General features: G+C 47.0%; 2 protein-coding genes across 2 annotated transcripts; one reads left to right on the forward strand and one right to left on the reverse strand.

Moving 5' to 3' along the window:
- The first annotated feature begins 2,979 nt into the window (after positions 1 to 2,979).
- On the forward strand, positions 2,980 to 4,566 carry LOC131821848 (Y-box-binding protein 3-like). The gene has a single exon (XM_059158187.1). It carries the CDS (start codon positions 3,056 to 3,058, stop codon positions 4,172 to 4,174), a length of 1,119 nt encoding a protein of 372 aa, XP_059014170.1. The 5' UTR covers positions 2,980 to 3,055; the 3' UTR covers positions 4,175 to 4,566.
- A 4,327-nt stretch (positions 4,567 to 8,893) lies between these two features.
- On the reverse strand, positions 8,894 to 10,480 carry LOC131821908 (Y-box-binding protein 3-like). Its single transcript, XM_059158269.1, has one exon. The coding sequence runs from the start codon at positions 10,402 to 10,404 to the stop codon at positions 9,286 to 9,288; it is 1,119 nt and encodes a 372-aa protein (XP_059014252.1). The 5' UTR covers positions 10,405 to 10,480; the 3' UTR covers positions 8,894 to 9,285.
- Between the last annotated feature and the right edge of the window lie 4,587 nt (positions 10,481 to 15,067).

Genomic DNA, 15,067 nt, shown 5'->3' on the forward strand with positions numbered 1-15,067 from the left:
TAAAATACACATAGACCAGGAAAGTTTAACAGAGCTCCATGATGTCTCCAAAGCACTTGCCTGTATATCATGCAAACGACAGTGGGAGATTCAAGAGGGCGTATTCTGTCCAACTCAGTGAATCTCATTGGCATCTTCGTGCCTGGTGCTTTGCTAGTGACTGTAAGAAATTCACACATGTAGCCACTTTGTGGGGCAGGGGGGCATATATTTAATCCACAAGTACACATTTGAGGAGGCTCTTTATACCATCAGCACTGTTCTAGGCACTACAGTGATCAGAGAGAGGAAATCAAGAGAAGAAAATTAATATGTTCACTCTTTTTTAAAGATTTATTTATTTATTTGAGAGAGAGAGCGAGAGAGAGTGAGCAGGGGCAAGGTCAGAGGGAAGGGGAGAGAGGGAATCCCAAGCAGACTCCCCGCTGAGCACAGAGCCTGACGTGGAGCTCAATCTCAGTACCCCGAGATCATGACCTGAGCTGAAATCATGTGCCCGATGCTCAGCTGACTGAGCCACCTAGGTATCCCTAAAGTGTTCATTATTTAGTGGGCTTTAGTGATCTGAGAACCTAGTTGGGAATAATAGTGAAACAGAAAGACTTACACATTAGGGAAGAAGTAGATTAGTGATTAATTGTTGGGCTGTAAGTGTAACTGGGTTTCCAAGAAGAAAGAGATTGGCATGGACTGGTACATTTGGAAAGAAAGTGGGAGGGGATTGCAAAACTGTGACTCAGAGAGCACATAGGATTTATACAGACAGAAGAGAGGAAAGGAGAGGAGAGAAGATATTTTTTAGGAGAATGAGGAAAAACTTGAACATGGGCACAGAGATGGGAATGTGCATGGCAAATATGGGAAGCATCAAGAAGAGCTCTCAGGACATGAAAGAAAGAACTGTTGACAATATCATAGATCTGGCCTCATGGCACTGTGGAGCACACAATGGACTAAGAACCAGAGGGCCTGAATTCCCAAAGGTATTGTCCTGGTTCTGCACTTACTACATGGGTGGCCTTGGTTAGGTCATTTAGATGCTTTGTGCCCTGGTGCCCTGACTTACTCAGTCATGTGAGGATACTGGCAGTAGCTTGCTTCTCTCTCATGCTTGTAAAAACCACAGGAGATGATGTCTGAAGAAGTGTTGGTTTTTAAAAAATTTTTCTTTAGTTTTACTTATTTATTATCTTTTATTCACTTATTTGAGAGAGAGAGCACACAAGCAGGGAGAGTGGCAGGACAGTGGGAGAAGGCGAGGCAGGCTCCCCGCTGAGCAAGGAGCCTGATGTGGGGCTGGATCCCAGCACCCTGGGATCATGACCTGAGCTGAGGGCAGATACTTGATAGAATGAGCCACACAGGCGCCCCAAGAAGTGTTTTTAAAATAGTAAAATAAAAATAGTAAAATAAAAATGTGATACCATACGGTATCACACCAGCATGGTGAGGAAATGACTCCCGAGTCTATAGTATGGTTTGTTTTCTAGTTGGTTGCAGGCCAAAGGTTACTGCATGTGGGAGCAGGGGCTGCTGATTAGTTGACATGAAGGCATTTTTTTGCCCCTGAAGAGAGGCAGACCTGGGAGCCTGAACACAGGGGACCTGGATTCTCTGCTGGGTTGTATGAACTCTCTGAAAGGGGTGCCTGTTCTCTGACATCAGATGAAACAAGCGACAAAACTATACACAAAGACTGGTGAAGTGTGGTGGAAAAAGACCTGGACCTGGAATGAAATCTGTCTGAGATCAGATTTTAAGGTTCACCCCATAGTAAACATGTGACCTTAAGCAAGCAACTTGCTATCTCTGGGCCCCAGTTCCCTCATCTGTCAAACTGAAGTAAAAACAACACCTGCCCCACTTCCTTATAGAGTGGGTTGTTGCAAGGATCAAATGCACAACATGTGAGAGGTTTCTGTAAACTCTAAAGTGGTAGGCCAAGTTGGCTTATTTTCATTTTTCTTATTAATAATTGAAAACTGAGTTTTCTGACCAGTTGCCATCTATTATTTTAGCCTGCCCTATCATCATTTCTGAAAGGATATATTTCAGTAGAGCTAGCTGTACCTTACCACAGTATTACCACTGTAGTTAGTCTGAATTCTTGGGGTTTCTATATAATTAAATCAGAACCTCAATTTAGGATGAAGATCACAGAGTCATAAACCATTCAGGGGTAGGGGTGGGGAGTCTGGATCTGCAGTTAAGACAGAAGACAAATTTGCTCAGTTCTGTTTTACTCTACCTGATCATTTGCTTTATGTGCGCAAGAACACAGAGCTCAACAAGGTTTTCAGAATGTCCCAGTTAACAAAAGTGTCCCCACTCAGCTTCACTACTCTACAACCCTAACACCAGCCTGGATAATTTAGCGTCCTCTCGGTACTAGCATTCTAGCCCTGGCAGGCTTCCCCAGTCCCTCCTTCGAGGGAAAACAAACAAACAAAAACCAAACAACCCGGAGTTGGCTTCTTTCATTGGGTCTTAATTTCGTGTCGTTGTCATTTTGTCTAAAGTTACACAAAATGCCTCACCCACATCTAAAGTGCACAAAGAGTTGAAAGAGGAGCAGGGTTTTGTGAGAGTATGTAGAGAGTGTTCTCAGAAGGCTGGGATTATCTCCAACCAAGGCAGAGAGATGAAAGGTGGGTCCTCTCTTCCCATCCACCCAAACAAGCAACAGAGTCTTCAAGTAGACCACTTCCTAGAGCTTCAAATGCACATCCTCTCCATGATGGACAGAGAGGTGCTGTGAGTGGCACCTGGAGCTCAAGGCAGAGCACATCTGCCCCACCCCCCAGCTCAAGCAGCCTCTAGGACCCCACTGAGACGTCACCGTGGCAACCACTGTTTGGTCTGCATCCCGTTGCCCCAGGAGACTCCACAGGCCTTTCCAAGAGTCTCAGAGTTAAGCCAGAGAGTCCTTGAGCCCAGACCCAGGACCCTCCCTTCCAGAGCGAGGCTCCTGCCTCCAGACCGAGTCCCATATCCCCCATCACTGAAGACCAAATTTCCCTCAGGCTCTCCAAGAAAGGAGAGCAAGGACAGCCTCATGAGTGAGGTGGGAGAGGTCACCCTCACGGAGGTGACCTCCTCAGTCTCCCCTCAAGCCACGCAGAAACTCCTGGTTTCCTTGGAAAGCGGAGATCCTCCCCGGGCCCCAGTCGCAGGCAACCTCAGCGGAGATGCAATTACCAAGACCACCGTGGCAGCAGGCGCCAAGGGAAAGGTGCCCAAAAAGGTCATCGCCAAGAGAGTGCGAGGCTCTGTCAAGTGGTTTAACGTGAAGAATGGGTACGGTTTCATCAGCAGGCACGATACCCAGGAAGATGTGTTCGTTCACCAGACAGCCATCACCAGAAACAACCCTCACAAATACCAACGCAGTGTGGGCGACGGCGAGACAGTTGAGTTCGACGTGGTGCAGGGTGAGCGGGGCACCGAGGCCGCTAACGTGACCGGGCCAGCAGGTGCCCCAGTGCAGGGCAGCCGCTACGCTGCCAATCGTCCCCGCTTCCGCAGGGGCTTCTACATACGTCGCCGCGCACCGCCCCCACGAGGTCCTATGGGCGCTGAAGAGGATGTCGACGAAGAAGAGGCCAGGCACGAAGGCTTCACCGAAGCCGAGGGCCAGAGGCGCCGCCTGGCCGGCGGACCCCAAGACCAAAGGCTGCGGCGCTTCCCACCCGTCCAAAGGGCCTCTGCCATGTCCCGCCGCCCGTCGATCCTCACTCCCAGCAGCGGCCCGAGGCCTGGCCACCCGCCCGGGTCCACCCCAGCTTCAAGGCCCGAGGGTGCCCCGCGGCGAGGGCCAGGCCCCAGTTACCTGCTGAGCCGCCCTAGGGGCCGAGGCATCGCTCCTGTTCCAAGACCCTCAGCGGGCATCTCTGAGGAACCCGAGGAGGAAGACAAGGAAAGCGGGCGTGAGGCCAGCTGTCCGCAGCAGAAGCCCCCGCCAGGCTACGGATCCCGCCGCCCCAACAACCCACGCCACGGCCCACAGCAGGCACCTGGTGCCCAGGGCCAGGATACCTTGGGAGGAGAAGGCAAGATCGGGACGAGCCCTGCTGAAATACCTGCTTTGGTTGCTTTCGCCAAGAAGAACAGCACCGCTGAGGAGGAGGACACCTTGGTCTCAGATGTCCCCTCTGCCACCACCCAGGCCAACTAACAACAGCCTGGCTCCCTCCCCAGGGACTCCCAGGCCTGGGCTGCAGGGAATGCCCCCCTTTGAGGAGATGATGCCCTTTAATGCAATGCAGTCCAAACATCCACCTTGACTGTTAGATTTGTGCCCTGGTTGGGGGGGGGGGGGTACATGCCCCTTCTGCAAGGATTGAGGAAAAATTACAAGATGCATATATTTCTAAATTCCCTCTTACCATCTGTGTTGGGAATTTCTGTACACACACACACACACACACACACACACACACACACACTTATTCTTTTAAACGATCTGACCAGGACCACAGCTATTATTCTGTGTCACCAGGGGAATTAGTTGAAGTACTTATAAAAATTATTTTTATTTTTTAATACAAAAACAAAGATGATCTGATACTGAAGATTACCTTACATTGCTGTGTGATGTTACTCACTTGAATGGTCATTTTCTCAATAAATCATTTCATGTTGCTTTTATCTGTTATCGTCTGATTATTTAAAAAAATCTTGTCAGCACATAATTGTATTGAGGCAGCCCTTTCAGTCTGTTTCAGAACCAGTTTTAGCAAGCATCGTACCTATTGTTCTCTGTGAGGAAAGTCATGAATTTAAGACTAATTGTGGACTTACTGGGGGGGGGGGTGAACTTCTCAAGGATGTCCTAAAGGATTAGAATACACAGAGAGGGAACAAGTGTCCCCATCACACCCTCTTCCCCTGCCATTTGAGCAATAAAGCCGGAGGGTGGATCCAACTACCCACACTTACTGCTTAGATAGTCTATGAGACAAAAACTCAAAAAGCTGGGCAAAAAACCATGACAGGTTTAAAAAAAAAAAATGGGTAGGTGGGTGGGGCTCTTTGGAAGCAGAATTTGCCTTTATTTTTTAATGGATTTGATCTAATGCCATTTAAATACTTAAAAGAAAATGGGCACGAGGGGCTGCGGGGTGTGGGAGAAATGGAAAAATGGTCAAAGGGTAAAATCTTCCAGTTACAAGATGAGTAAGTTCTGGGGGCCTAACATATGGCATGATGACTATAGTTAACCGTACTGTGTTGCATACCTGAAGGTCACTAGGAGAGCGGAGCTTTAATGTTCCCACCATGACAATAACAAAATGATAATTATGTGAAGCAAACGATGTGTTAACCTTATTGTGATAAACATTTCACAACATATGCTTGTATCAAATTATCCCATTGTATATCTTAGACTTACACAATATCAATATCATATGCCAATTATATCTCAATAAAGCTAGAAAAAAAAACTCAAGAAATTTTAAAAAGAAAATGGGCATGAGGCGGGCATAATTTTTGTCTTGCATACCTCTGGAGTTGAAGAGAACTATCTAGTCCAGATTTTCCACGTGCGCTTCCTGATTGGGTCCATCCATCCAAGAGGGCTGTGCAAGATCCCTGGAAGGCCGAACGGAAAAGTTTCAGCCCACCTCAGCCCCTTTTCCATCAGATAGAGAGGCTCCAACTGGGAATGCCATCCCTGTCCTGGTTTTCCTTTGAATATATAGTGGGATTAGTGGGTGGGTCAGAGGCAGGGTTGGGAGCGGGTGTGTGGACAATTAATACATTTGAAACTAACAGGGGACTTAGAACTTAATTTTATGGATTGAGGAAACTGGATTATCAATAGCAAAGTAAAAATGCCTTCCTGGTTTAAATGTTGAGGCCTTTCATAACACATTATAGCCAAGCATAAGGGATTTGGAGAGTGAGTACTCAGGCATTCAATAAGGCTAAATATCCTCACTCAATTCGAGTAGAAACAGTAGAGATCACTCATTCAGGAAATATTTGAGTGTGCGCTTGTGCCAGACACTCTGCCAGGCACTAGAGGTTCATCATGGTGAAGAAGATGGCCCTTTCTCTCAAGGAGTCCACAGTCTAGTGAAGAGGGAGACAAAACCATGACCACACAAGGGAGTGAGTACTCTGGTGGAATTATCACAGGATGTCAAAGGAAACACAGGTGACTTAGGTGCCAGATGGGTTGGTTCCAGGCTAAAGGAACCACTACTTCAATACTGGAACTTAAAATTATATCTAGCACGGGCCACCTGGGGGGCTCATTTGGTTAAACGTCTGCCTTAGGCTCAGGTCATGATCCCAAGTTCCTGGGATCTAGCCCCTCAGGTCAAGTAGGGCTCCCTGATCCACAGGGAGTCATTTTCTCCCTCTCCCTCCACTCCTTCCTACCACCCACCCCCTACCCTAACACCCCCAGCCCCCCAACCCCCAACCCTACCCCAGCCCTGCTCCTGAGCATTCTTTCTCTCAAATAAATAAATAAGTCTTCTAAAAAAAACTATATCTAGCAATCACCACAGAGTTCAGATTTGATAAATTTATATCAACATACAGCTAGAAGTTGTAACTACAGACTCCTAGCCCAGTGCACTCTTCCCAGTACACCAACTGACTTCTTTGGAGATTAACAGGATGTCGCTAAGCCTAAGAATGTGTACTGACCTGAAGTGAGAGGAAATCTGCTATGATTGGGAGATAGCTCAGAAATCTCCCAGATGCCTTGTCACGCCAAACAACAGGCAGGCATAGATATGTCAAGGGGAAGTGCTTTCTTCAAATAATATATTGTGGGTTCCCAGGTTGCTCCCCACTGTGCAAGGTCATGGTACATCCTGTTAATCTCCAAAGAAGTCAGTTGGTGTACTGGGAAGAGTGCACTGGGCTAGGAGTCTGTAGTTACAACTTCTAGCTGTATGTTGATATAAATTTATCAAATCTGAACTCTGTGGTGATTGCTAGATATAGTTTTTTTTAGAAGACTTATTTATTTATTTGAGAGAAAGAATGCTCAGGAGCAGGGCTGGGGTAGGGTTGGGGGTTGGGGGGCTGGGGGTGTTAGGGTAGGGGGTGGGTGGTAGGAAGGAGTGGAGGGAGAGGGAGAAAATGACTCCCTGTGGATCAGGGAGCCCTACTTGACCTGAGGGGCTAGATCCCAGGAACTTGGGATCATGACCTGAGCCTAAGGCAGACGTTTAACCAAATGAGCCCCCCAGGTGGCCCGTGCTAGATATAATTTTAAGTTCCAGTATTGAAGTAGTGGTTCCTTTAGCCTGGAACCAACCCATCTGGCACCTAAGTCACCTGTGTTTCCTTTGACATCCTGTGATAATTCCACCAGAGTACTCACTCCCTTGTGTGGTCATGGTTTTGTCTCCCTCTTCACTAGACTGTGGACTCCTTGAGAGAAAGGGCCATCTTCTTCACCATGATGAACCTCTAGTGCCTGGCAGAGTGTCTGGCACAAGCGCACACTCAAATATTTCCTGAATGAGTGATCTCTACTGTTTCTACTCGAATTGAGTGAGGATATTTAGCCTTATTGAATGCCTGAGTACTCACTCTCCAAATCCCTTATGCTTGGCTATAATGTGTTATGAAAGGCCTCAACATTTAAACCAGGAAGGCATTTTTACTTTGCTATTGATAATCCAGTTTCCTCAATCCATAAAATTAAGTTCTAAGTCCCCTGTTAGTTTCAAATGTATTAATTGTCCACACACCCGCTCCCAACCCTGCCTCTGACCCACCCACTAATCCCACTATATATTCAAAGGAAAACCAGGACAGGGATGGCATTCCCAGTTGGAGCCTCTCTATCTGATGGAAAAGGGGCTGAGGTGGGCTGAAACTTTTCCGTTCGGCCTTCCAGGGATCTTGCACAGCCCTCTTGGATGGATGGACCCAATCAGGAAGCGCACGTGGAAAATCTGGACTAGATAGTTCTCTTCAACTCCAGAGGTATGCAAGACAAAAATTATGCCCGCCTCATGCCCATTTTCTTTTTAAAATTTCTTGAGTTTTTTTTTCTAGCTTTATTGAGATATAATTGGCATATGATATTGATATTGTGTAAGTCTAAGATATACAATGGGATAATTTGATACAAGCATATGTTGTGAAATGTTTATCACAATAAGGTTAACACATCGTTTGCTTCACATAATTATCATTTTGTTATTGTCATGGTGGGAACATTAAAGCTCCGCTCTCCTAGTGACCTTCAGGTATGCAACACAGTACGGTTAACTATAGTCATCATGCCATATGTTAGGCCCCCAGAACTTACTCATCTTGTAACTGGAAGATTTTACCCTTTGACCATTTTTCCATTTCTCCCACACCCCGCAGCCCCTCGTGCCCATTTTCTTTTAAGTATTTAAATGGCATTAGATCAAATCCATTAAAAAATAAAGGCAAATTCTGCTTCCAAAGAGCCCCACCCACCTACCCATTTTTTTTTTTTAAACCTGTCATGGTTTTTTGCCCAGCTTTTTGAGTTTTTGTCTCATAGACTATCTAAGCAGTAAGTGTGGGTAGTTGGATCCACCCTCCGGCTTTATTGCTCAAATGGCAGGGGAAGAGGGTGTGATGGGGACACTTGTTCCCTCTCTGTGTATTCTAATCCTTTAGGACATCCTTGAGAAGTTCACCCCCCCCCCCAGTAAGTCCACAATTAGTCTTAAATTCATGACTTTCCTCACAGAGAACAATAGGTACGATGCTTGCTAAAACTGGTTCTGAAACAGACTGAAAGGGCTGCCTCAATACAATTATGTGCTGACAAGATTTTTTTAAATAATCAGACGATAACAGATAAAAGCAACATGAAATGATTTATTGAGAAAATGACCATTCAAGTGAGTAACATCACACAGCAATGTAAGGTAATCTTCAGTATCAGATCATCTTTGTTTTTGTATTAAAAAATAAAAATAATTTTTATAAGTACTTCAACTAATTCCCCTGGTGACACAGAATAATAGCTGTGGTCCTGGTCAGATCGTTTAAAAGAATAAGTGTGTGTGTGTGTGTGTGTGTGTGTGTGTGTGTGTGTACAGAAATTCCCAACACAGATGGTAAGAGGGAATTTAGAAATATATGCATCTTGTAATTTTTCCTCAATCCTTGCAGAAGGGGCATGTACCCCCCCCCCCCCAACCAGGGCACAAATCTAACAGTCAAGGTGGATGTTTGGACTGCATTGCATTAAAGGGCATCATCTCCTCAAAGGGGGGCATTCCCTGCAGCCCAGGCCTGGGAGTCCCTGGGGAGGGAGCCAGGCTGTTGTTAGTTGGCCTGGGTGGTGGCAGAGGGGACATCTGAGACCAAGGTGTCCTCCTCCTCAGCGGTGCTGTTCTTCTTGGCGAAAGCAACCAAAGCAGGTATTTCAGCAGGGCTCGTCCCGATCTTGCCTTCTCCTCCCAAGGTATCCTGGCCCTGGGCACCAGGTGCCTGCTGTGGGCCGTGGCGTGGGTTGTTGGGGCGGCGGGATCCGTAGCCTGGCGGGGGCTTCTGCTGCGGACAGCTGGCCTCACGCCCGCTTTCCTTGTCTTCCTCCTCGGGTTCCTCAGAGATGCCCGCTGAGGGTCTTGGAACAGGAGCGATGCCTCGGCCCCTAGGGCGGCTCAGCAGGTAACTGGGGCCTGGCCCTCGCCGCGGGGCACCCTCGGGCCTTGAAGCTGGGGTGGACCCGGGCGGGTGGCCAGGCCTCGGGCCGCTGCTGGGAGTGAGGATCGACGGGCGGCGGGACATGGCAGAGGCCCTTTGGACGGGTGGGAAGCGCCGCAGCCTTTGGTCTTGGGGTCCGCCGGCCAGGCGGCGCCTCTGGCCCTCGGCTTCGGTGAAGCCTTCGTGCCTGGCCTCTTCTTCGTCGACATCCTCTTCAGCGCCCATAGGACCTCGTGGGGGCGGTGCGCGGCGACGTATGTAGAAGCCCCTGCGGAAGCGGGGACGATTGGCAGCGTAGCGGCTGCCCTGCACTGGGGCACCTGCTGGCCCGGTCACGTTAGCGGCCTCGGTGCCCCGCTCACCCTGCACCACGTCGAACTCAACTGTCTCGCCGTCGCCCACACTGCGTTGGTATTTGTGAGGGTTGTTTCTGGTGATGGCTGTCTGGTGAACGAACACATCTTCCTGGGTATCGTGCCTGCTGATGAAACCGTACCCATTCTTCACGTTAAACCACTTGACAGAGCCTCGCACTCTCTTGGCGATGACCTTTTTGGGCACCTTTCCCTTGGCGCCTGCTGCCACGGTGGTCTTGGTAATTGCATCTCCGCTGAGGTTGCCTGCGACTGGGGCCCGGGGAGGATCTCCGCTTTCCAAGGAAACCAGGAGTTTCTGCGTGGCTTGAGGGGAGACTGAGGAGGTCACCTCCGTGAGGGTGACCTCTCCCACCTCACTCATGAGGCTGTCCTTGCTCTCCTTTCTTGGAGAGCCTGAGGGAAATTTGGTCTTCAGTGATGGGGGATATGGGACTCGGTCTGGAGGCAGGAGCCTCGCTCTGGAAGGGAGGGTCCTGGGTCTGGGCTCAAGGACTCTCTGGCTTAACTCTGAGACTCTTGGAAAGGCCTGTGGAGTCTCCTGGGGCAACGGGATGCAGACCAAACAGTGGTTGCCACGGTGACGTCTCAGTGGGGTCCTAGAGGCTGCTTGAGCTGGGGGGTGGGGCAGATGTGCTCTGCCTTGAGCTCCAGGTGCCACTCACAGCACCTCTCTGTCCATCATGGAGAGGATGTGCATTTGAAGCTCTAGGAAGTGGTCTACTTGAAGACTCTGTTGCTTGTTTGGGTGGATGGGAAGAGAGGACCCACCTTTCATCTCTCTGCCTTGGTTGGAGATAATCCCAGCCTTCTGAGAACACTCTCTACATACTCTCACAAAACCCTGCTCCTCTTTCAACTCTTTGTGCACTTTAGATGTGGGTGAGGCATTTTGTGTAACTTTAGACAAAATGACAACGACACGAAATTAAGACCCAATGAAAGAAGCCAACTCCGGGTTGTTTGGTTTTTGTTTGTTTGTTTTCCCTCGAAGGAGGGACTGGGGAAGCCTGCCAGGGCTAGAATGCTAGTACCGAGAGGACGCTAAATTATCCAGGCTGGTGTTAGGGTTGTAGAGTAGTGAAGCTGAGTGGGGACACTTTTGTTAACTGGGACATTCTGAAAACCTTGTTGAGCTCTGTGTTCTTGCGCACATAAAGCAAATGATCAGGTAGAGTAAAACAGAACTGAGCAAATTTGTCTTCTGTCTTAACTGCAGATCCAGACTCCCCACCCCTACCCCTGAATGGTTTATGACTCTGTGATCTTCATCCTAAATTGAGGTTCTGATTTAATTATATAGAAACCCCAAGAATTCAGACTAACTACAGTGGTAATACTGTGGTAAGGTACAGCTAGCTCTACTGAAATATATCCTTTCAGAAATGATGATAGGGCAGGCTAAAATAATAGATGGCAACTGGTCAGAAAACTCAGTTTTCAATTATTAATAAGAAAAATGAAAATAAGCCAACTTGGCCTACCACTTTAGAGTTTACAGAAACCTCTCACATGTTGTGCATTTGATCCTTGCAACAACCCACTCTATAAGGAAGTGGGGCAGGTGTTGTTTTTACTTCAGTTTGACAGATGAGGGAACTGGGGCCCAGAGATAGCAAGTTGCTTGCTTAAGGTCACATGTTTACTATGGGGTGAACCTTAAAATCTGATCTCAGACAGATTTCATTCCAGGTCCAGGTCTTTTTCCACCACACTTCACCAGTCTTTGTGTATAGTTTTGTCGCTTGTTTCATCTGATGTCAGAGAACAGGCACCCCTTTCAGAGAGTTCATACAACCCAGCAGAGAATCCAGGTCCCCTGTGTTCAGGCTCCCAGGTCTGCCTCTCTTCAGGGGCAAAAAAATGCCTTCATGTCAACTAATCAGCAGCCCCTGCTCCCACATGCAGTAACCTTTGGCCTGCAACCAACTAGAAAACAAACCATACTATAGACTCGGGAGTCATTTCCTCACCATGCTGGTGTGATACCGTATGGTATCACATTTTTATTTTACTATTTTTATTTTACTATTTTAAAAACACTTCTTGGGGCGCCTGTGTGGCTCATTCTATCAAGTATCTGCCCTCAGCTCAGGTCATGATCCCAGGGTGCTGGGATCCAGCCCCACATCAGGCTCCTTGCTCAGCGGGGAGCCTGCCTCGCCTTCTCCCACTGTCTGCCACTCTCCCTGCTTGTGTGCTCTCTCTCTCAAATAAGTGAATAAAAGATAATAAATAAGTAAAACTAAAGAAAAATTTTTTAAAAACCAACACTTCTTCAGACATCATCTCCTGTGGTTTTTACAAGCATGAGAGAGAAGCAAGCTACTGCCAGTATCCTCACATGACTGAGTAAGTCAGGGCACCAGGGCACAAAGCATCTAAATGACCTAACCAAGGCCACCCATGTAGTAAGTGCAGAACCAGGACAATACCTTTGGGAATTCAGGCCCTCTGGTTCTTAGTCCATTGTGTGCTCCACAGTGCCATGAGGCCAGATCTATGATATTGTCAACAGTTCTTTCTTTCATGTCCTGAGAGCTCTTCTTGATGCTTCCCATATTTGCCATGCACATTCCCATCTCTGTGCCCATGTTCAAGTTTTTCCTCATTCTCCTAAAAAATATCTTCTCTCCTCTCCTTTCCTCTCTTCTGTCTGTATAAATCCTATGTGCTCTCTGAGTCACAGTTTTGCAATCCCCTCCCACTTTCTTTCCAAATGTACCAGTCCATGCCAATCTCTTTCTTCTTGGAAACCCAGTTACACTTACAGCCCAACAATTAATCACTAATCTACTTCTTCCCTAATGTGTAAGTCTTTCTGTTTCACTATTATTCCCAACTAGGTTCTCAGATCACTAAAGCCCACTAAATAATGAACACTTTAGGGATACCTAGGTGGCTCAGTCAGCTGAGCATCGGGCACATGATTTCAGCTCAGGTCATGATCTCGGGGTACTGAGATTGAGCTCCACGTCAGGCTCTGTGCTCAGCGGGGAGTCTGCTTGGGATTCCCTCTCTCCCCTTCCCTCTGACCTTGCCCCTGCTCACTCTCTCTCGCTCTCTCTCTCAAATAAATAAATAAATCTTTAAAAAAGAGTGAACATATTAATTTTCTTCTCTTGATTTCCTCTCTCTGATCACTGTAGTGCCTAGAACAGTGCTGATGGTATAAAGAGCCTCCTCAAATGTGTACTTGTGGATTAAATATATGCCCCCCTGCCCCACAAAGTGGCTACATGTGTGAATTTCTTACAGTCACTAGCAAAGCACCAGGCACGAAGATGCCAATGAGATTCACTGAGTTGGACAGAATACGCCCTCTTGAATCTCCCACTGTCGTTTGCATGATATACAGGCAAGTGCTTTGGAGACATCATGGAGCTCTGTTAAACTTTCCTGGTCTATGTGTATTTTATGCAAGAAGAAAGGCTTTCTGAAAAACAAATTAACATGATATGAATTACTAATTCAACATCAAGGATTGATTTGATGAGACCACTGCATTATTTTCATCAAAATCATCAGGTTCTGTCTATTACTCTGCTCTTCTCTCCATCCAACCTGTGAAGCATATCATTTAATTCCTATTATTAAAAAATCTGTCAATGAAATGGAGGTTAATAAGGTATACTGTCTGATCCATTATCATTTAAAAGGCCTATCACTTATTTTTAAAGACTGTTTGATTTGAGAGAAAGAAAGTGAGTGAACATGTTGGGGGGGGGGAGGGAGAGAGAGAATCTCAAGCAGACTCCCCACTGAGCATGGGGCCTGACACAGGGCTCAGTCTCAGGACCCTGAGATCATGACCTGAGCCGAAATTGAGTCGACTTAACTGACTGAGCCACCCAGGTGCCCCTAAAAGCCTTATCATTTAAAAACAAAATCTTTGTCTGCTGTTCCAGCCACAAAATGGTGCTGAACCTGAGTCAGCAAAGTCCATCCAGGCCCATTGTAAGAGGTGGTAACATCATCTACTGTGAGGAGTAAACAAGCTGGCAGCCTAAGGAGGGGAGGGTAATGCTTCAGGCCCACCCTCTTACTGACTCACTGGCAATTCCTTTTCAAATGGTAAATGGGCTAAATGGAAAATTTATTTAAGATGGAGAATCCTATCCATCTTACTTCTTCCAGAACCATACCATCAATTCCAGTGTCTCTCGAGGGCCATTAGCTGCCCAAGGCAACATAAAACTAATATAATACATGCAGAAATAATAAAAGCTAATCTGGAGCATGGCACTGAGAATGTCCACCCTGCCCCACACCCTGCAAATGATACATCATAGAAACCAGGGTGACTCCAGAGATACTATGGTTGTCAATAAGTGGTTGAAGATATGGGCAGTGTTGCAATTTTCAACGCACTCTCAGCTGAGGTTTTGGGAGCTAAAATCATTAGAAAGAGCCAGGAATCTTAAGTCAGAAGATCTCCTGGAGTGGCCAAATGTTGGATGTTTAGCTTTGAACAAATCGCCTCACTTCTCTGAAATATAGTCTTCTGTCATGTAAGGAGGAAGTATAAATGCCTTCCCTAGCCAGGTCATAGGTTGTGGTGGCAATTACATAGAACACTTTATGGGGGGAAAAAATATGTGTAAACCAAAAGCTGTGACCAATTTGCCATGAAATACTATGTGTTTTAAAAAGAGAGGAAGAGAGAGTGGAAGAATCCCAGAAACAATAAAAGCGTAATGGTTAATTTTATGTATCAGTTTGGCTGGGCCATGGTGCCCAGATATGTGGTCAAATATTATTATGGGGGTGCCTGGATGGCTCAGTCAGTTAAGCATCTGCCTCTTGATTTCAGCTCAGGTCATGATCTCAGGGTTGTGAGACCAAGCCCCGTGTTGGGTTCCAAGATTCTCTCTCCTGCCCCTACTCCTCCCCATCTCTATATCTCTCTCCCTCCCTCCCTTACAAACAAACAAACAAACAAACAAAAACATTATTGTGGATGACTCTGTGAGAGTGTTTTTGGATGAGAATAAGTTTTAAATCTGTGATGTTTGAGTAAACCAAAT

Source organism: Mustela lutreola, chromosome X (assembly GCF_030435805.1).
Source record: "Mustela lutreola isolate mMusLut2 chromosome X, mMusLut2.pri, whole genome shotgun sequence".
Taxonomy (NCBI): domain Eukaryota; kingdom Metazoa; phylum Chordata; class Mammalia; order Carnivora; family Mustelidae; genus Mustela; species Mustela lutreola.

Coding starts and splice junctions, on each gene's coding strand:
- LOC131821908 (XM_059158269.1), bottom strand. CDS start 10,404: ATGAGTGAGGTGGGAGAGGTCACCCTCACGGAGGTGACCTCCTCAGTC.
- LOC131821848 (XM_059158187.1), top strand. CDS start 3,056: ATGAGTGAGGTGGGAGAGGTCACCCTCACGGAGGTGACCTCCTCAGTC.